Below are 23,172 nucleotides of genomic sequence, written 5' to 3' on the forward strand. Positions count from 1 at the left end.
ATTTATAGTAGTCCTGTTTGAAACATTCTGGCAGAGAAATAATTCTTCTCAAAGCAAATATTTTCTCTCAATTTTGAGCAATGAGTGCATTGTCTCTGACTGGTCACTTTATCAGCTGGGGTGTCCTTCCCTATCAAGGCAACCTATTTCAGCATTCTCTTCGTCATAGTGTGCATTTTTTTCAGCATCCCTGTCCTGCCTGTTGCCTTTTTTTTTTTAATTTCTTCAAACAACTTTCTATTCTTTCAGCTTCTGCAGTGTTCATGTTGAGTGGTCATCAAAAATCTAGCCCTAGCAATTTAAGTTTTTGTTTGAGAAATTTGTGAGACTCTAGAACGCATTGTCAGTGTTGGTGAATGAAACAGAAACTTAATCAATTATAATGTAAGGTATGTTATGTTTTTTAAAATAATTTATTTTACATTTTGGAATTTGAACTAGTGGCATGTGGGTTTAGATCTGTATGTATGAGGAAATTTAATGAATAAGACACCCATATTTCTGAAGCCAAGTTTTTTTAAAAAAGACAGTTACCAAGTTATGTATTTGTGCAAGAGAGAGAGAGAAAATGGGAGTTTCTTAGATGATAATCAAAACTTGTTTGCATTTTGGAAGAGCAGACCGAGTAAACTTTGAGGAGCATTAATTTGCTTTCAATTAAGAGTCAGGATTTTCTTTTCTTTGGGGAAAACCCCAGAGCTTGGAAAGCTGTTTTTTTTTCAGTTTGCAGAATGAAATCTTGTCTTACAAAATTGATTGAGTTTTTTGAGGAAGTTACCAAAAAGATTGATGATAGCAGAGCAGAAGACATTGTTTATTTGAATTTTAGTAAACCCTTTGACAAGATTCTGCTCGGTAAACTAATTAGTAAAGTTAGGTCACATGGGATGCAGGGTGAGCTTTCCAATTGGATGTGTAATCTTAAGAGTAGAAGACAGTATTGATGGAGGGTTGCTTTTGGACTGGAGGCCTGTGACCAGCAATGTTCCATGGACATCAGTTATGTTTGTCTTTTGTTTGTCATTTATATAAGTGATTTGAATTGGTGGCATAGTAGATGGTAAAGAATTTTTTCTAAGATTACAAAGGGATCTTGATCAAATGGGTCAATAGGCTGGAAAATGGCAAATGGAGTTCAATCTGGATAAATGCAAGGTATTACATTTTGGTATAACAAAGTGGTAGGGTCTTGGGTAGTGTTGTAGAACAGAAGACCTGAGGGTGCAGGTATGTAATTCTTTAAAGTTTGTGTCACATATAGATAAGGGAGCTAAAAAGGCATTTGGCATGCTCACCTTCATTGTTCAGTCCTTTGAGTGTAGAATTGGGATGTTATGCTGAGGTTGTATGGGACTTAGGTGAGGCCTTTTCTGGAATACTGTGTCCAGCTTTGGCTGCCAAGTTATAGGAAGGATATTATGAAGCTGGAGAAGGCTCAGGAGAGATTTAGTCAGGTATGGAAAGTTTGAGTTAGAAAGAAAGGCTGGGACTTCTTTCACTGGAATGTAGGAGGTTGAGAGGCGATCTGCTAGAAGTTTATAAAATAATGAGAGGTGTAGATACAGTTAATAGTAGTTGTCTTTTCCCTAAGATGGGGAATTTCAAGATTAGGAGGTACATCTTTAAGGTGAGAGGAGAGAGATTTTAAAAAAGACATGAGGTTAATTTTTTTTAAGAGGGTGGCTGTGTGTGCAATGACCTTCCTGAGGAAGTGGTAGATGTGGATACAATTATATTAAAAAGACATTTGGATAGATACATGAAAAGGAAAGGTTTGGAGGGATATGGGCCAAGAGCAGGCAGATGAAACTAGTTTTGATTGGGATTATGTTCAGCTTGGACCGGTTGGACTGAAGAGTCTATTTCCATGCTGTATGACTCTATGACTGTAAGTCCTAAGTGACAAAAAGCAAAATACTGCAGATCCTGAAAATCTGCAATTAAAAACTGAAAGTACTGGAGAAGCTCAGCAGGTCTGTCTGTATCTGTGAAGACAGAAACTATTTCAAGTTCCATATTACTCCAATTTGGAACTGTAAGGAGCTGGAAAATAGTGTTGCTTTTATGCTGTTGACAGAGGGACAAATGAGCATGTAGAATAGCTTATGAAGGTGCCCAGAGCAAAAGACAAAGGGAGTGATAATGGTGGTAAAGGAGAGTTTGATATGTAAAGTGGGTGTTAATGTTCAGTATGAAAAGAGTATGAGTCTGCTGTGGAAGTACAGCCAATAATCAAAGCTTTGAGGTGGTAGATGTAAGAACAAAAGTCATACTCTGACTTTGGAACGCAGTACTGAGTCCAAAAGGATGTAAAGTGCCCAAAATGAGGTGTTGTTCCTCCAGTTCATGTTGAGTAAAGGAAATAAAATAATGTGGATGCACAGTGAGCACTTGGCATTAAGATTGCAGTTGATATGGAGAATCAAAGCCCACAAGAACTGGCTGCTCCTAAGTAGTATTTGTAACATGGGAGTAATTCCACAAAGGCAGGATCTATATGACACACGTTATACTAATTTACTTCCCAAAACAAGCCTAGGAGTTTGTGCAAAAAATAACTACTGTTCAATTGCTTACTAATGCATAATTGTGTTATTTCTTTAATCTGAAATAGCTCCAAAATACAGTATATTCCACTTAATAAATTATGGCTGTTGTTACACTAATGTTGATGGCCTTGAATAAATGTAAACTCCCAAGATCAAGTTTGTGACAATGGAAGTAAATAGAGGCATCCTACTGCCAAGTAGGAATTATTATTCTTTCACATTGGTGATTAGGATGTGCATGTGCTTGGTGAGAGACACTAGCTTCAGGCAGTTATGCTTCACAATTTGTTGTTCTGGATGATTTTTTTGTTGATGGAATTTGCCAAACTACTTCTTGGATCTCCACAGCTTTCCAACCTTGCACAGAATACCATCTGTTTCTATCTTGCTGACACTTTGACTTTGACCAGACTTTTCCAGAGAGTGGAGAAAAACATTTGCATGCAGTGTGTGCATTTAAGAACAAATAACATTACAGCGCAGTACAGGCCCTTCGGCCCTCGGTGTTGCGCCGACCAGTCATACCAATCTGAAGCCCTTCTAACCTACACTATTCCATATGCGTCCATTTGTTTGTCCAGTAATGCACTTAAAGTCGGCGAATCTACTACCATTGCAGGCAAAGCATTCCATACCCTTACTACTCTCTGAGTAAAGAAACTACCTCTGACATCTGTCCTATATCTATCACCCCTCAATTTAAAGCTATGCCCCCTCGTGCTCGCCGTCAACATACTTGGAAAACAGCTCTCCCTGTCCACCCTATCTAACCCTTTGATTATCTTATATGTCTCTATTAAGTCACCTCTCGACCTCCTTCTCTCTAACGAGAACAGCCTCAACTCCCTCAGCCTTTCCTCATAAGACCTTCCCTCCATACCGGAGGAGAAAGTGAGGGCTGCAGATGCTGGAGATCAGAGCTGAAAATGTTGCTGGAAAAGCGCAGCAGATCAGGCAGCATCCAAGGAACAGGAGAATCGACGTTTCGGGCATAAGCCCTTCCTGAAGAAGGGCTTATGCCCGAAACGTCGATTCTCCTGTTCCTTGGATGCTGCCTGACCTGCTGCGCTTTTCCAGCAACACATTTTCAGCTCTTCCCTCCATACCAGGCAACATCCTAGTAAATCTTCTCTGCACCCTTTCCAAAGCTTCCACATCTTCCTTATAATGTAGTGACCAGAACTGTACGCAATACTCCAAGTGCGGCTGCACCAGAGTTTTGTACAGCTATAGCATAACCTCATGGTTCCGGAACTCGATCCCTCTATTAATAAAAGCTAAAACACTGTATGCCTTCTTAACAACTCTGTCAACCTGGGTGGCAACTTTCAAGGATCTGTGTACCTGGACACCGAGATCTCTCTGCTCATCGACACTACCAAGAATTTTACCATTAGCCCAGTACTTTGCATTCCGGTTACTCCAACCAAGTGAATCACCTCACACTTGTCCACATTAAACTCCAATTGCCACCTCTCAGCCCAGCTCTGCAGCTTATCTGTGTCTCCCTGTAACCTACAACACCCTTCGTCACCATCCACAACTCTGCCATCTGCGAATTTACTAACCCACCCTTCTACACCCTAATCCAGGTCATTTATAAAAATGACGAACAGCAGGGGAACCTTATCGAACGCCTTGCTGAAATCCATATACACCACATCAACCGGTTTACTCTCATCTACCTGTTTGGTCACCTTCTCAAAGAACTCAATAAGGTTTGTGATGTACGACCTACCCTTCCAAAACCATGCTGACTATCCCTAATCAAATTATTATTTTCTAGATGACTTTAAATCCTATCTCTTATAACCTTTTTCAACACTTTACCAACAACCGAAGTAAGGCTCACTGGTCTATAATTACCAGGGTTGTCTCTACTCCCCTTCTTGAACAGGGGAACCACATTTGTATCCTCCAGTCTTCTGGCACATTCCTGTAGACAATGACGATTTAAAGATCAATATCAAAGGCTCGGCAATCTCCTCCCTGGCTTCCCAGAGGATCCTAGGATAAATCCCACCCGGCCAAGGGGACTTCTATTTTCACACTCTGCAGGATTTCTAATATCTCTTCCTTGTGAACCTCAATCACACCTAGTCTAGTAGCCTGTATCTCAGTATTCTCCTCAACAACCGCATTGGTATTAAAGTACATTAAGCAGAAAAGAATACCAAACGATACACAAATATGCACTTTCTACACAAAATTACTGTTTACCAGGAATAAAACTTTAAAACATTGTAGCATTGACTTTGCAAATCAGAAATTGTTTATCCTCCTTCCCAAGCTACAATTGCAAGTCCATCAGAGTTTGCGAGCAGGAATGCTCTCCTCTTGCACGTTGTTGGATAATATACAAGACAAAAGTTAACTGAGATGATCTTTTTATCTTTTTTATAGTCAAGAATTCTTCCATTTTTCTTAACTGAATGATTAGAGGCTGGAATAATAGGACGGGAGGTGAGCTGGAGAAGGGGAGTTTAGGGAAACAGAAGTGAGTCGGTAGTCATAAAGATCATCTGGCATAGCACTGCTGCAGAAAAATGAACTGAACTGGTAGTGTGGAGCCATAGCAAAAGACTGCTGAAGAAGGACAATTGAAATTCAGTCAGCAATATGTTCCCAAACTTCGTGGTACACTGTTGCCTGAAGGAAGAGGGGAAGGAGAACAAAGAGGAAAAGATTGGTTTGAAGGAGAGTGAAAGGTTAGAGTAGAACAAACTGGGAAAAGGAGAGGTGGAAGTAAGTGAACGAATGAGGAATGGATGAGAGGAGTACTGCAGGAGGTGCTGTTAAGTGTACTGGGCCTCATGCCTGGGAAAACTACTCGATGTGCAAAGTAAGACTGAGCAAGATCAGCCAGAATGAGGAATTAAAATAAATAATATCTGCTGCTTTTCGAACTGCATCTACCATGAGTCATAGAGTCATACAGCACAGAAACAGATCCTTCGACCCAACTCATCTATACTGACCAGGTTTCCTAAACTGATCTCATCCCATTTGCTTGCACTTGGCTCATACACCTCTAAACCTTTCCTATCCATTTACCTCTTCAAATGTCTCTTAAATGTCCCCACCTGTATCCCACCACCCTCTGTGTGAAAAAGTTGCCCCTTTAAATCTTTTCCTTTTCACCATAACCAATGCCCTTTAATTTTGGACTCACCTACTCTGGGGAAAAGACCTTATCCATTCCCCTTATGATTTTTTACGACCTTATTCTGAGAAACAATATTTTGCTCAAGAAATCTGTTGGGAGCATGGAGTCTTATCAGATGGAAAAGATCTTCAACAGGTTTTTGTGTGGGGTTTGAGATGTGAATGGTTGTAGTGCATGGCTAAAAATCTCAATGTGTGATTTAGATTTGCTCAAGTGTGATTTCAGGAGGAGGAGGAGTTGTTGCCCATGTTTTCAGGATGTTGGGATTAGGGGTATGGAGGATTGGTAGCAAGCAATAACTTAAGAGCGCTAAGGATTCACTGATTTTTGGAAAAGTTTGGGTGGATGGTGGACCTCACGAAAGCCAGATTCCTTAGTTTGTTGATAGTCTGTTGGATATGGTGCAATCACAACATGCTCAAAAGAGGGATAGAAAATCTCATCATTTGGTGATGGAAAGGTTTGATGCTGAAAGTCTGCTCTGTGGATTGAGAGTGGGGAGTAGTTCATCAGCAGGGAGATGACAGTAAAATGCTCTTGATCAGTGCCTGAATAGTTGGAGGTTAGAATTTCCAAGGAGTGAAGTATCAAAGACAGTTTCAGATCCAAAGGGCTACAATGTAGTTTGAGGTTGCTAAAGACTTCATTATAGAGGACAAAAATCAAAATCAAACATTTAGGTTTGAGGTTTAAGATGGTTGCTCAAGCAATTAGAGTGGAGATAGGACTCTCATTGAAAACTTGCTTGGCAGGTTGACACAGTAATTTTATTACACTTGTACCATTTGCACTAACATTTAATTTGTGTGCCTTAATAAATTTTGAACATTCTAAAATTACCTAAGAATGGGTGTTTGTTCTGGCTATTTGGTTCATGATTTGCCAGTTTTGCTTGGGTTCCATTTCAAATTTCAGTTGGCATGTAATTTGCCCAATCTGATTTCTTCATCACGCTGGCATCTTATTCACCCAAAGTGCCAGTGCCACTTGTATCTTTTCACTTTGGTCGTTTTGTCATCTTTGCAACTTTTACTCCACCAGAATTTTTAGTAAATATGCTTCACACCTTTCAAAAGGAATGCAATTGTAGCTCCTGAATTTATCTCCTCGTGCTCTCTATTTATGCTTCCTGGGATGTCGAAATCAGTTACTTCTTTGACGAATGATTACCTGGAAGTTTGTAGGAGAGACATTTAGGCTGTCACATAACATTAGGTGGTACTTTCCATTCAATTTATGTTGACAATGTCGCTTGATAGTGCAATATCTTTAGAATCCAAAGATCAATCACACATCTACTTTAAATATGTTATACTTGGCATGTTCTCTTGCAGTCACAAGTCTCTTTTATAATTATGCAGAATCATGTTTCAGACAGAGAGATGTGCAAGAATTCACATCTTGAATTGATGGTACAGAATGAAGCAAAGCTTCATTGTGTGACAGAAAATAATTTAAAGGGGGGCAGGAAATTGATGATACCAAATCTGCTATCCATTTAAAATCTGAATTGGCTTGTTGATTGAATTGTATGCACTGATCCTTGCTTTACAAATCTTTCTGATTACATACTGAACAGCATGTTAATGGCACTGAAAGGACTATTAAATGGATCTGTGTACTTGGTTGCTTCCTGAATATGAATACACAATCAATTTCAAACTGCTTCTCAGGAACATATTCTTTCAAGTCTTCCAATTACAAACTAAACTTGAATTCCTCCATTCAATTGATGCAATTACCTGGCATCTGAAACCCTCCAAAATTGCACCCAATTCTGAGTTTAGTCCAAAACATTGGCGCATTGTGACTTATTTAAGATTGATAATTGTATGGGAAATGTTAGTTGGTTAAAATCTGTTCTAGCCTGGATAGCTATTATTCTGAATCCTGACCACTGATACCCTCCCCAACTAGACTGCCTGACTTCTGACAGCCCCCTGCTCACCTCGAACTTGCTGACCCAACTACCACATCCCACGCAATCCCCCAGCAACCGGACACCCCACCTCTTTCCGTGACATTGATAGTTCCCTCAACCCAATGCAGCTGCATCCAGCACTAAACCCCCAACCATATTGCTTGATTATAAATCCTCACCTCCCTTACATTCGTGCATTCTTTCAGAAGCTTTCAAAGTGGCTGCCAGGCATTTAGACCACAAAATACAGCAACCTACTGCACCTTAAGCAGATGCAGTTTCCACACTGATCCACTCTGCTGCTGATTGCGAGCATTTCTGAATTGATCCCCTCTGGGGCAGAAGTTTTTTTTTGTCCCATCGTAATCCTGATAGGAAAATACAATGTTCTGGAATCCTTGTTGGATCCCAGCTTGCATTTTGCTACATTTCGTGCATCCATGCACAGTGTATTTCTGGTGATGATGTAAGCGTTTGACTATTTTTGAGGACACATTCATATTTGTGCTTTTCAGTCCTGTAGCTGGCTCCGTTTCCTCGTGGTCATTGACATCATCCGCAGGGCAGGTTCCCCCTCCTCCTCCTAATGCTTCTTTTTGCTAACATCAAGCTTTTCACTATGCTTTGTATGCATGTGTCTTAATGCATCTTTGCAACACACTGCTTGGTCCCTGGTACCCAGTTCTAAGATTGTTAAGTAAAATATGTATTTTTGGGGAGAATAAAATTGAGACTACTATTGTGAGTATAGCATGTCTTGTTTGAAAGATGGGGGTTGGGATTGTAACCTGGGTCAATTTATATTCTGAGCAGTCAGCATACAGGTAGTTCTTTGATAATGCATAGGCTGTGTTCTTGTGCAATCTCGTGTTGATGGAAAATCGCATTTTAGAAACAGTGCTTTTATGTTGGCGATGTAATCGCATCACAGCCAACACATGTTTTAAAAGTTCACATTTTAGAAACAGTGTCCCCCAATTCATCAATCGCATTACAGCAAATTTGCATTAACGAAACACGTGTTATTGGAGGTGTAGTGGACAGCGAAGAGGGTTACCTCCAATTACAACAGGATCTGAACCAGATGGGCCAATGGGCTGAGAAGTGGCAGATGGAGTTTAATTCAGATAAATGCAAGGTGCTGCATTTTGGGAAAGCAAATCTTAGCAGGACTTATACACTTAATGGTAAGGTCCCATGGAGTGTTGCTGAACAGAGATATCTTGGAGTGCAGGTTCATAGCTCCTTGAAAGTGGAGTCGCAGGTAGATAGGATAGTGAAGAAGGCGTTTGGTATGCTTTCCTTTATTGGTCAGAGTATTGAGTACAGGAGTTGGGAAGTCATGTTGCGGCTGTACAGGACAGTACAGGACAGGCCACTGTTGGAATATTGCATGCAATTCTGGTCTCCTTCCTATCAGAAAGATGTTGTGAAACTTGAAAGGGTTCAGAAAAGATTTACAAGGATGTTGCCAGGGTTGGAGGATTTGAGCTACAGGGAGGGGCTGAACAGGCTGGAGCTGTTTTCCCTGGAGCGTCGGAGACTGCGGGGTGACCTAATAGAGGTTTACAAAATTATGAGGGGCATGGATAGGATAAATAGACAAAGTCTTTTCCCTGGGGTTGGGGAGTCCAGAACTAGAGGGCATAGGTTTAGGGTGAGAGGGGAAAGATATAAAAGAGACCTAAGGGGCAACGTTTTCACACAGAGGGTGGTACGTGTATGGAATGAGCTGCCAGAGGATGTGGTGGAGGCTGGTACAATTGCAACATTTAAGAGGCATTTGGATGGGTATATGAATAGGAAGGGTTTGGAGGGATATGGACCGGATGCTGGAAGGTGGGACTAGATTGGATTGGGATATCTGGTCGGCATGGACAGGTTGGACCGAAGGGTCTGTTTCCATGCTGTACATCTCTATGACTCTATGACCTGTAGATTTGGTTTTAGCAAGATTCTGAAAATATTTGTGAGATTAAAAAATTAATTAATCTGTTTGCACAGTAAAGGTTTAAGGTTAATTGTTAGCCAAGACTGAAGGAGAGCTCCCCCGCTCCTCTTTAAAGAGTGCTGTAGGAATTTTCAAGCCCACCTGAACAAACAGTCCATTGTCAAATCCAAAAGATGACACATTTCTTCAACACAACACTAAATTGTCGGTCCAGAATCAGTATGTGTGCTGTTCAGATAATGACTATCAAAATTAGTTCACCGTCTTGATTGCACAGAAAGGCATAATGGCATTCTGTTGGCAGTAGGCTACTTTTGATTAGGAGAGTAAATGAATACTAAAATTCCTTCCACTCAAAGACTGCTGTACTCAATTCCAAAAGAATTTTCAAACCGAATCTCTGTATGAGTGTGTGTATCCTTAACTTGGTCGACATCCCCCACACCCCCATCCTGAAAGACCTGATAGCAGATTCATCTGTGAAATGCCAAACATAATCAAAATTCAGCTCTCAAAGAGAAAGTGGGTTATGACTCTAATATCGGAGAGAGCCCTCAAAAAAATCATTTCTGTCCCAAAGGGATTCCTCCCAGAAGGAGTTCACCATGCATTCTCATGCTTTTAGCACTTGCAGCCAATATTCCTTAGCCAGTGCATATATGATAGTAACATACAAATTTTATCAGTTAAAGCTTTGAACCAAAAGGAAAGGGTTATCAGCTCTCAGTAAATATTTTAGACCTTTTTTCTCTTTTTGACAAATTTCAATGAAAGTGAATCTCAAAATGGTGTATTTCGGTTTGTCAACATTTAATATTTTCCCTATGAAGAACAGTAATCAGTGTTTGCTCAGAATGTTGGAACTAGGAGCAGTTGTGGGGTTTTTTGCCCCCCCCTTGAACATGCTTAACCATTCGATAAGGTCATGGTTGATCTAATTGTGCCTTTAACTGCACCTTTATACCTACCTTCTGAATCCCTTGGCCCACTTGTCAGACAGAATCTGTCCAAACTCACATTAAATATGTTTTTCCTTTAAATTCATCTTGATAGCTGGGCCAGCATGTATTCCCCATCTGGGGGTGATAATGTTCTTCAAACACTACAGTCCTGCACTGTAGGTACACCCGCAGTGCTTTTTCAAAAGGGAGTCCCAGGGCTTTGACCCAGGAATGGGAAGAAACAGTGGTATCATTTCAAATCAGTCAATGGGTCTGTTCACCTGGTTGTTTCTTGAACACGAATGCACAATCAATTTCAAATTGCTTCAAATTGTGAAGTCTTCCAACTCTGAACGAAATTTTCCTTTCTCCATTCAGCACCTGTTTACCTGGTGACAAAGGTTTTCTGTCTTTGGGTGAATATCAAAGTAATAGCCCAGAAATTCATTGCAAGAGCATAGGTTTGAGTTGTTGTTGGGATAATGAAGCAGTCTTGACACAGCCGACCGCATGGAATTGCCTACGAAATTGAAATTTCCTCGGTGCAATTATCTGGCGTCTGCAAGCCTCCAAAAAACTACCCAACCCTGAGTTTAGACCAAAATGTGGGAGGATTGTGACTTACTTAAGCTTGATAATCTCACAGGAAATGGTGGTGGATTAAAATCTGCTCAAGTGTCTGGATAATTAATAAACTGGCTCGCCATTGATGCCCTCTCAACTAGTCCTCCTGATTTCTGAAAGCCCCCTTCTCACTTCAACCTCACTGACCCAACTACGTCCCATCGAGTTGCACTGACCACTCAGTCCTTCCACCAATTGTACATGGCCTGGAAGGGAGCTTGCAGATAGTGATGTTCCCTTGCATTTACTTTGCTGGCTTTGTCCTTCAAGATGGTAGAAATCGGGGATTTGGAAGAGACATCAACACAACTTTCACTGCTGTCAAATGTAACCAAATCCAAAGATTAACAACAACTGAGAACAAATTTCTCCTCATCCCCATTTTTACTCTTATTCTGATAGTATCATGCCAGGCTCAAGATATCTCAACATCTACCTTCAGTCAAGGCAATACAAACCTTATGTTTCAATAAGATCACCTCTAAATTCCAATAATTATAGGCTCAATTTGCTCAGCCTTTTCTAAAGAAAACCACTTTATGGAAATAAAAGATAATGGACTGTCTCCACTCCAAGTGTATCTTTCCTTAGGTAAGAGATTAAAACTGTACTCTGGATGTGATCTTATTAACAACCTTTACAGTTGAAAAAAATCTATTGTTACACTCCATCCTCCTTATAAAATAGAATAATATTTTGTTTGCCTTTCTAATTATTCCACTGTCTTCTAACTTTTTGTAGGAGTTTCTAGGGGTAATTCAGGAGACATAGCAGAAATTCAATGAAAGAGAAAATAAAGATACTCAGGGGAGGATGAGTCAACCCTGGCTGACAGTAGAAATCAGGGACAGCATAAAAACAAAGGAAAAACATTCAGTATAGTGAAGAATAATGGGAAGCTAGAGGATTGGCAAGCCTTTAAACTCCAGCAGAGGATAATTAAACAAGCAATAACAAGGGGAGAAGGTGAAATATGAGAGTAAGCTAGCTAGTAAAATAAAAGAAATTTGCAAGAGTTTTTTTCAAATATATTAAAGGTAAGAGAAAGATTGGACCACTGGAAAATGAGGCTGGAGAAGTTGTAATGAGGAACACAAAAATGGCGGAGGGCCTGAGTAGGAACTTTACACTGGTCTTCACAATGGAAGACACCAGCAGTATACCAGAATTTCAGCAAGATCAGTGGGCAGAGGTGAGTGGAGTGGCCATCATTAAAGAGAAGGTGCTGGGAAAGCTGAAAGCTCCACAGATGGAAAATCGCTTTGGTAAGATCAACAGGGGCAGGTCTTCCACAGTAGAGCTCTGGGGAGCGTTGTCGAACAGAGACTTAGAGATTCAGATATATAGTACTTTGAAAGTTGCATCACAGGTAGATAGAATAGGAAAGGTTTAGAGGTATATGGGCCAAATTAGAGCAAATGGGACTAGGTTAGGACATGTATGGCATTATGGTCTAGTTCAGGATTCTCTTAAGGTTAACAAGAAGGTTCCGTTGGCAGCTAGGAAAGCAAATGCAATGTTAACATTAATTTCAAGTGGGCTAAAATACAGAGCACGTGCTTTTTTTAAATTCATTCATGGTTTGAGACATCACTGTCTCGAGCAGCATATATTGCCTATCCCTAATTACCCAGAGGGCAGTAAGCAGCCAACCACATTGCTGTGGGTCTGGGTCACATGTAGGTCAGACTGGGTGGGTATGGCTGTTTCCTTCCTTTAAGGACATTAGTGAACCAGAGTTTTTTCCAGCAATTGAAAATTGATTCACAATCATCATTAAGTTCTTAATTCCAGATTTTTGTTGAATTCAGATTCCACCATCTGCAATGATGGGATTCAAACCTGGGTCCCCAGAACATTACCTGGGTCTCTGGATTAATAATCTAGTGTTAGTACCACGAGGTATTATCACATCTAGTGATAATACTAATACGCCTTTCCCAATATTTGGAATATTGTAAGCAGTTTTGGGCCCCATATCTAAGGAATAATGTGCTGGTGTTAGAGGGGATCCAGGGAAAGTTTACAAGAATGATACCAGGGATGAAGAGCTTATCATGTGAGGAGCAGTTGAGAACTCTAGGTCTATCTTTGTTGAAGTTAAGAAACATTGAGAGGGGGAGGAGGTGGTGGTGGTGTGTAGGGGGCAATGGTTCTCATTTGAAATTTACAGAATACTGAGAGGCCTGGATAGAGTAGATATGGAAAACATGTTTCCACTAAAATGAGAGACTGTGACCCCAGGGCACAGCCTCAAAACAAAGGGACCACCCTTCAGAACTGAGATGAGGAGGGATTTTGTTAGCCTGAGAATGGGGCATATGGGGAATTGATTGCTGGAAAAGGCTGGGGAACCCAAGTCATTGAGTGTATTTAAGACAGGAATAGGTTCCTGTTTGAGAAGGGGATCAAAGGTTACAGTGAGAAAGCAGGAGATTGGTTGAGAAACTCATCATCACATCAAATGGTGCGGCGGACTTGATGGGCTGAATGGCTGAAATTTGCACCTACATCCTACAGTCTTATTCCACATTTCTGTTTTGTGTTAGTTCATCAATTCTGTCAATGCTAATATGACTCTCAACACCATGAGTTCTTATTTTGTGCATTAACATTTTATCTGACAAATGCCTTTTAGAAATCCAAATCCTCTACATCTGCTGGCTTCTCTTTATTCAACCTGCTTGTTACATTCTCATAGAGCTCAAACAACTTTGTCAAATCCAATTTCTTTTTATAAAACCATGCTGACTGTGCTTGATTATGATTTTTGTTCTAAACCATCTGCTACTGATTCCTTCGTAATGGATTCCAACACAGACATTAGGAAGTAGACCTGTTTTCTGCCTCCCTCCTTCCTTGAACAAAGATATTCCATTCATGATTGTCTAATCCACTGAAACTGTTCTACAATCTAGGAAATTATAGAAGGTTGCAATCAACACATCCACTTCTCTGCAGGCATTTGCTATAGGACCCAAGATGTAGGCCAGGCCTGCTGAACTTTTCCAGCAATTTCTGTTTTTCTTTCTGATCTCCAGCATCTGCAGTTCTTTTTGGTTTTCATTTACAAGAATGCTGATCTAGGCTAACAAAAACGCCAACAGATTTGCAGAACAGCTCCTTACTATCAGCCACGGTTATTTAGTTGCACTTCAATCATATTAGCAAGGAATTCAGTCGTTGTGCTGCATAAGCAACTTGCTTCTTATCTGTCAATAATCTATGGGTGCATGATATTGTTCAAAATTCATCTGAATTATATGTCACCTTTTGTCAGCTATCAAAAACATTTACTGATGTAAATGTAGACTTGGGTTATTTCATCCATGAGCCCAGCTTCCCAGAATGTTGCCTTGCTTGTGGGGGAAGAGCTATAGTACAGTTTGAGATGTGATTGAAAGGTCCGTGTCCTCATCATTGTCATTGTATGTGTTTATACAAGTAGCTTGAGAGGCATTTTACCTGTATTAACCCAGGCAAAATTGCCTGTGGAATTATTAGGGTGAGAACACAGTGTTAAACACAATAATTTTAAAGCTGCTTCTGTTTTATTGTTGCCCCACTTAGCAAGTTGAAATCATTCATCGTATTTGCCTTAACTTAAATGCTTAAATCGGTATGGATGAGCATTTTTTTGAGAGTCATGAAACCATCATGCTTTAAGCAAATTCATGGTATATTGATCTGTTTTATATCCGCATCTACACTACATAACATCTGTAAACTTTATCTGTCTTACGTCTGTCTTGAGATTTTCTGCAACATGCATTATTCATTGTACAGACCCACTAGATTTTTTTTCTGGATATCATTTATTAGTCTCTCTCACTCTATAATGGCAGAATTTCCATTATTTTATTAGCTACCACATGTTCCATTATTTAAGATTGCCTGTTACTTGTCACCAGACGATTATATAATTCAGTCTACACATTTTAATTTCAAGTCTTTGGACTTCCTCATTAATTTGACACAACCTATGTGATTAAGATGGTGGTCCAAGTATTTCTCCTGGTAATTCTCAATCTGTTTGCAACCTTTCAGGTGTTTGAGCACACATCATCCTGAAATGCCACCACTCTGACATCCAGCTGAAATATGACTGATCCTGCCTGATCCCATTGTCATCTGGGATGGCTTACTTTCTAGTCATGCACTGCTATTTCAGGCATTTCTTCAAGGATCTATCTTCAGCTCCCTCCTACTTCTCACCTAAGCCCTGTCTCTTAACAACAATGTAGAATCATAGAAACCCTACAGTGTGGAAACAGGCCATATGGCCAATCGAATCTATAACAATCCTCCAAAGAGTGTGCCATCCAGATCCACCCACCTATCCTGCACATCCAGGACACTATGGGCAATTTAGAATGGCCCAATCCACCTAACCTGCTCATCTTTGGACTGTGGAGGGAAACCCACGCAGACATGGGAAGAAAATGCAAAGTCTACACAGACAGCCACCCAAGGGTGGAATCGAACCTGGGTCCATGGCGCAGTGAGGCAGCAGTGCTAACCACTGCGCCATCATGCCACCCCATCTGAAGTATCTGAAAGCATGCAAGATACAACACGTGTGCTGATAACCCCCAGCTTTGCCACCACCTTTATTTCAACACATCTATTGTCTATTATTTGCTGCTGCTTCAACATCCAAAGCAAAATGTCCTCCAGCTAAACATTAGGACTTTGGAAGTTGGTCTTCAATCCCACCACAATTCTGAGGCCAAATGATACACTCCTCCTCTCTCTGAGGGTTCTGATGAATGTTCATCAACCTGAAACATGAGTTCTTTCTCTCCACAGATGCTGTCTGACCTGCTCAGAGTTTCCAAAAGCTCCTATGTTTGTTTAAGATTTCCAGTATTTTGCTTTTGACTCTCTCTCTTCTCTCTGGTCAGTCTGTGAGGCTGAGTCAATTAATTGTTACATTCTGATTGGGCCAGACATGAGCTGTACCACATAGCCACTGTCCATCATCAAGGGTGAACCTCTGTCATTTTTTAAAAATTCTGTCAAGGAATGTGAATGGTGCTGACAAGGCCAGCTTTTTTTTTACATCCCTCCCTCAGCTTTCAAGCTACTGATGGCCTCCCCCAGACTTCGCAGCAGCTAATTCCAGTGTTCTCTTTGTGGGTCTGTTGCCTTCCATAAACTTCATTCTGGATCAGTGGTGCTGGAAGAGCACAGCAATTCAGGCAGCATCCGAAGACAGGCAAAATCGACGTTTCGGGCAAAAGCCCTTCATCAGGAAAGGCTTATCCAATCTTTTTACAACCTCTTTCCCCCAAGTCCTGGCAAGTCTTATTCATGATTCCTTCGACCTATATTCATTTCTGACGTGTCAACTCCTCAGTTTTAAAACCCTCCTCCTTGTTTTCAAAAGCCCCATGTCCTTTCCCTGAAATCCTGCCCCCACTCCCTAACATCCTGTACTGGTGCAGATTTAAATGCTTCATTACTGGTAGCTGTAACTTTATCTGTCTGAGCTCTAAGTTCTGGAATTCCCTCCCTAACCATCTCTACTTTATTACCCGCTTCCTCTCTTTAAATCTCCTTAGTACCAACCTTCTTGACCACATATTTGGTCTCTAGCCTTAATTTCGTCTTACATGGCTGCAGGTGTTTTGGATATTTCATGAAAGTTTTGGTCTTCACTTATTCTTTCTTTCTTTCTTTCTTTGTGGCTGTGGTAATGTTCTTAACTCTGAATCAGAAAGTTATGAGATTGAGCCACTCTTCAGAACTTTATCATGTATTCTAGACTGACACCAGTGAAATATTACATTTCCAAAGGTCTTTCAGTTAAGGCAATAAATTGTGCCCTTTTCTGCCATCTCAAGTGGGTATGCAAGATGCTGCTGTTGTTGTAAGTGGAAGTGAGTTCTTGTAATGTCTTAACTGATATTTATTTCTTGAGCAACATTACCAAATCAGAAAATTTAGTCATTTCTATGTGGAACTTGACTGCGTACAAACTGGCTTGTACGTAGGTCTGGTATCGTCAAAATAGAGAAAAGTAGAGCTAATATTTTCAATCCAGTGATGAAGTTATTGAGACTCATTTTCATTTTTAATCTAAAGTAACTCCAAGTTTTGAGTTAGTTGGTCACAATGTAACCCTTTGACAAAGGACACTGGACTGAAATACTAACTCTGTTTTTCCTTCTACAATTGCTGCCAGACCGGCTGAGTTTTTCCAGGATTCTGTGTTTTTGGCTTTTACGTTTGCTTGCACTGCCATGATCCCTGCACTTTAAAAATGTTTAATTGTTGCTAACGCAGACACCCTGCGTCATAAAAACTGGTTTATAAATGCAAGTACTTCTTTCCTTTGTTACCATGGAATAAATCTACAACATTGGAAATCATTCCACAAGCATTCTATGACAATGTAAAATTCCCCAAAGTCAGCAGAGATATATTAAATCAAGAGTTGCTTCAAGCACAATAACATTAAGAAAAAGCAATTTCAGCTTTTCATTGCGCTGCCGAATGACATTCCAAACATTAAAATATCAAATGAAATATGTGTTGTACAAAAGTGATAGATTTCTAAAAAAATGTTAATGTTTGCAGGTAATCCTAGCACTGGCATTTGATTCCCAGTGAAAACAAATATGAATAAAAATGTTGTACTTGTATTGTTGTAATATTATTGTTACTTCTTTTATTACTTTGCTTTTTACATTAATCATTCCAAAAGGTTTTATAAGCTATTGTAGTGAACTAAAACTTTTTTAAAACCAAAAAAATTACTAAAGTTTAGCAACCTGGACATTCAGTTACTGAGACTCACTAATTGATAATCTTACTCTAAAGAAATTCCAAATTGATTTAATTGGTCACAATGTAAGTCTGTTGAGTAAAACAACAATGTGCTTATTATCTCTCTGCCACTTCACCCTGTCTCATACCCAACTCATTCCATGCTGTCACAATTGCCACATTTGTTTCAAATGCCCTATACCGATGGGTTGAGGAAGCCCATATCGATTATTGCTGTAGGGGTTAAGAACAGGAAGTTGTGGATAGCAGGGAACAGGCTACAAATTTGACATGGGAGGGAGAGAATGTTCAAGAGAGTCAATCTTTGTTTTATCCTACCACCCAGATCCAAAAGTATCCAAGGTGGAAATGATTAAATTTTATTCTGGCAAATGCAAGACATCTGATTCAAAACAAACTAACCTTTTTAATATAAAGCACCATTTGACTGCACTACTTTTTGGAGGTTCTGTGTAATGGAGTGAATATGCATTGGTTATTACAAGTCCTTTTTAAAAATTATGTAAGCATTTATTTAAAACTAACTAGTGAGCAAAAAAGTCCTCTGAATATTCATGAGTGTTCAAACCTGCTTTAAATCCCTGGTGTATGATCAAATTTATCAGTGCATGTTAGTCTGAAGCTGTTATCTCTTGCACTGATGACAAAAAGATCAAGATAATGTGTATAAGAACATAAGTTCAGTAATCATTAATAGTTAAGCTGCTTATATATTCATCTAGGTTTTTATTTCTATTTACCCAGTATAAATTAAAATTACCATGTAATGTATAAACAAAAATAGAAGTCACAATAATTTAACCACTAACATTAGAGAAGTTGCCGATGACAGCTTCACTCAGTTGGTAATATTCCCACCTCTGGATCAGTTTTTCTATTGGAATTTGTGCATAAGTTCAAATGTTGCTATTCAAATAGAAATCTAAGTGTACCCTGCACTGTTGCAAGGATTGTCCTTTTGATTACATGTCTGTCTGTTTCTGTGTTTCAGGTGAACTATTAAAGACCTAATAGAAACACATTTCAGAACACTATTCAAAACTGTATTTCTCAGTTTTCCCAGCTCCCTTTCCAATCTCATGTCACTAAAATTATTAACTTGTCACCTGTCGCCAATCACTGAAAACTCCATCCATACCTTAGAAATAGTCAAACCTGAAGATATTATTCCATGTAATCCTTTATAAACTTCTTGCAAACACTTTGTAACCCTTCAGGCTCTATCCTATCTCATACTAAATCATACTCATTTATTACTCCTGTTTAAAAATTCCCACCCTCCTCTGTCTTAACGATTTTGCCCCTAACTATCTCTGTAAACTTTCCTGGCATTATAACTCTTTCCCATCTATCTAGATCTGTCCATTCTTTCAACAGTGGCTTATTGTGAATTCATCTGTAATTTCTTCCTTAAAACTTCCTTTGTCCGATTTAGAGTTATTCTAAAAGCTTATGTCTTTTATCAAGCCTTTTTTGTTTCGCTACAAGCCAGCCCACCTTCTAACCCCCAAGCCCCCCAAAACCCCACAAAAACATACACATCTGCACCTTTCGTACAGGATTCATTTTGTCAGATTAGTATTGTGAAATTTGCTATAATTATGCTCCATTCTTAAGATATTATATCAAAGTGTACTTTAAAGTTAGTGAAATGGAAAGAGCTATGATTTGATGTGTTTATATATTTATTCTGTGATCTCAGTACATAATGTGTAGGTTGTAATTTAAACCCTTTGGTAACTAATAAAATGTCGATTTTTCAATAGTCTATCCAGAAATGCATACTCATCATATTTTCTTTCTTTAGATTGATGCTTCAAATTGTGATACAGAGCTGCTTTCCTTGCTGTTGAACAATAAATTAGTGGTGGACTGCGTCTCTACTGTTTTCTACCCTTACCTTCTGAAACATCTTTTGGCCAATCATGAGGAAGGACAGTACACTGTTGAAGAGATAGCAGAACAATTGAATGAAGCAGGCTGCACTGCAGAGGGAGGGTCTTTACTGATGTATCATAGGGCAACACATCCATCATTAAGTACATTTAGTGCTGCATTAAGTGTAACAAAGAGGTGGTTATGAAAGGATTTTGCCTCGATAGCAAAGTTTCAGGTAAAGGACAAAGCATGGACTTTCTGACTTACTCACCTTCAATCAGATACTGCAATGAAGTTTAACATTACTGCATTTGCTACCTGGAAATGTTTGTGTTTCTAGCAATAGGGCTGTAATATCAATGTGGTTCTGTAAACAATTTAAAACCTATTACTGAAAATTAAAATTTGAAACCTTTTTTCAGTTTATAAAGATAGTTTAATAAGGATGATGTAAAAAGGGTTGCACCACAGTAGTTTACTTCGGTGCACTCCTAGAAATTTCACTGTGAAATAGTGTATCAGATTTTTCAAATAAACTTGCAGTTTTAAATTTGGAATTACTTCATGTTTCCTCAATTTTATATCTTCTTCAGGCTAGCAGCCTTCCTTACATTCAAAGATGTTACTGTATGTATTTTATAATGGCATAAAAATTTTCTTATTTGTAACCATAGACACTGCACCTGAGCAGCAAGTTGAGCTTTTCTTTGTGTGAACACTGAGCTTGTTACTTTTAATGGTGTTTACATTTTTAATTCTTAGACTTGCCTTCATAGATCATCAGGTTTGTGCTTAGCCAGTTCTTCTCAAGCAGCATTAATAAGGGAAAATAGTTAACTTACTTTGACTCCAGCTTTCTAACCCATACTTAAAAACCCATTACTGTATGGACCCAGAAGGAGGTAAACATTGTAAACATTTATATAATCCATTAACAAACAGTGACAAGAAAATACATGTAATTTCTGAATCAAAAGTCATGCAGGAAGCTGGAAGAACACAGCAAGCCAGGCATCATCAGGAGATGGAGAAGCCGACATTTTGGGTGGAGCCAGTCCTGTTACACCCATAACATCAACTTCTCCACCTCCTGATGCTGCCTGGCCCTGCTGTGTGCTTCCAGCTTCCTGCCTGTCTACTTTGGATTCCAGCATCTGCAGTCTTTTTGCCTCAAACATCATGCAGCTATTAATCACCTTGCCTGCCTCGATCTCTTTCAACTGCATCCATAGCCATTACACCTGTATCTGTTTGTAACACTGTTACTGCCTCCTCCTTTCACAATGCATCGATAGAAATCTCTTCCATAAGGAAGACAGTGCAAAGTAATTATTTGGTTTGTCAGCCGTACATTCTCCAAACAAAAGCAAACCTCCTTTTTGGCTCCTAATTGACCCCAGCATTTTTGTTTAATAACCTTTGACTATCTCATAAGTTTATAAACGATCGGTGGGTTCCCTTTGGTATTAGCTGCTCAGCCATTCTTTTGCTGTCTTTTGCATTTCTTACGCACTCTGTGTCTCTGCTGTAATTCCTCCATTTAGCTTGGTTTTTTTTTACAAATTATGAATTTGTCATAAGTTTCCTTTTTCTGTCTCACTTTAACCTCAGTTCCTACAGACATTCAGGGACCTCTAATTTTGCACAGCCTTCCTTTTCTCTCTTCACAATGTGTCTACTTGACCATTTGCTGCCGACTATCCAACTAGTGCTAGATTAATTTTTGCCTCCAAAACTAATCATCTGGGCCAGACCATTCTTCATCTCGCTGAAGTTATCTGTCTCCAGCTAAGTATTATATAGAACATAGAAGAATACAGCGCAGTACAGGCCCTTTGGCCCTCGATGTTGCGCCGATCCAAGCCCACCTAACCTATACTAACCCACTATCCTCCATATACCTATCCAATGCCCGCTTAAATGCCCATAAAGAGGGAGAGTCCACCACTGCTACTGGCAGGGCATTCCATGAACTTACGATTCGCTGAGTGAAGAACCTACCCCTAACTTCAGTCCTATATCTACCCCCCCTTAATTTAAAGCTATGCCCCCTTGTAATACCCGACTCCATACGCGGGAAAAGGTTCACACTGTCAACCCTATCTAACCCCCTAATCATCTTGTACACCTCAATCAAGTCACCCCTAAACCTTCTTTTCTCTAATGAAAACAGCCCCAAGTGTCTCAGTCTTTCCTCATACGATCTTCCTTCCATACCAGGCAACATCCTGGTAAACCTCCTCTGCACCCGTTCCAGTGCCTCCACATCCTTCCTATAGTATTGCGATCAAAACTGCACACAATATTCCAGATGCGGCCGCACCAGAGCCTTATACAACTATTGTTTTATTTTTCATTGTGTCTTGTCCCTTACATTGACTTTTACATAGCTGATGATACATTGACAGTTCTCCAAATGCTCTCCTACTGAAACATGTTCTACACAGTTCCCCAGAACCATATCCAGCACTCTTTCCTTCCTCATTGTTCTGGGCACAAACAAATCAAAGTTATCTTGTACGTAATTTAGCAACGTCAGACCCCTATTTTCCTTTTACTCTGCTATCAACCTAATTTTTAATCAGAATAATTTATGTTTCCCATTATCACTGTTTTTTAGCATTTGCATGTTTCTGTAATCTGCTTGCAAATTTATTTGTCTATCTGCTGCCAATTTCATAGTCACTGGCAGTGGCTCGTGGGCAGGATACCCCCAAAAAGTCCAAGTCAAATGAAGTAAACACCAAAAGAACTGTGGGTGCTGTAATTCAAATAAAAAGAGATTGCTGGAAAATCTCAGGTCTGGCAGCATCTGTGAAGAGAAATCAGAGTTAACACTTCAAGTCCAGTGACTCTTCTACACTGGACCTGAACCGTTAACTCTAATTTCACTTCACAGATGCTGTCAGACCTACTGAGCTTTTCCAGCATTTTCTGTTTCTGTTAATCGAATTAAAAGCTGGTGTTAAAAGATCAGATGCAGAATGATGCTGCCACTCTCTGACCTGTCCTAGGAACTAGCTATAAAGAAGTCATCAAGTTCATGTTGAGTTCCTTGTTTATTCACTTCAACTAAGTGCCAGAGAGTTCCTTCACCAGAACTGCATGCAAATTTAGGATTGATCTGGAGATAACATCACCAATTAATTGGTCTGGTGGAGAAGTAGGTTCAGCTATCACTGTGTCTCAGTCAGTGGCATACTTGCCTTAAATCACCAGCTTCCAGATTGAAGTCCCACTCCAGGACTCTGGTACAAACATATACCCAGCCATTCTAGTGCAGGACTGAGGGTGTACTGCACTGTCACAGGTGCCAACTTTCCACTACGGCATTGAACCAAAGTCCAGCT

At 39.8% G+C, this 23,172-nt stretch overlaps 1 protein-coding gene across 2 annotated transcripts in view; it reads left to right on the top strand.

Moving 5' to 3' along the window:
• The window catches only part of nbas (NBAS subunit of NRZ tethering complex), a 261,417-nt gene extending 241,035 nt beyond the window's left edge, over positions 1–20,382 (top strand). For both annotated transcript variants that reach the window (XM_043677491.1, XM_043677501.1), the window contains exon 52: positions 19,752–20,382. In XM_043677491.1, the coding sequence (XP_043533426.1) occupies positions 19,752–20,027 (276 nt within the window). In that variant the 3' untranslated portion in view covers positions 20,028–20,382. The remainder of the gene's footprint in view (positions 1–19,751) is intronic.
• The last annotated feature ends 2,790 nt before the right edge of the window (positions 20,383–23,172 follow it).

This window comes from Chiloscyllium plagiosum, chromosome 3 (assembly GCF_004010195.1).
Source record: "Chiloscyllium plagiosum isolate BGI_BamShark_2017 chromosome 3, ASM401019v2, whole genome shotgun sequence".
NCBI lineage: Eukaryota > Metazoa > Chordata > Chondrichthyes > Orectolobiformes > Hemiscylliidae > Chiloscyllium > Chiloscyllium plagiosum.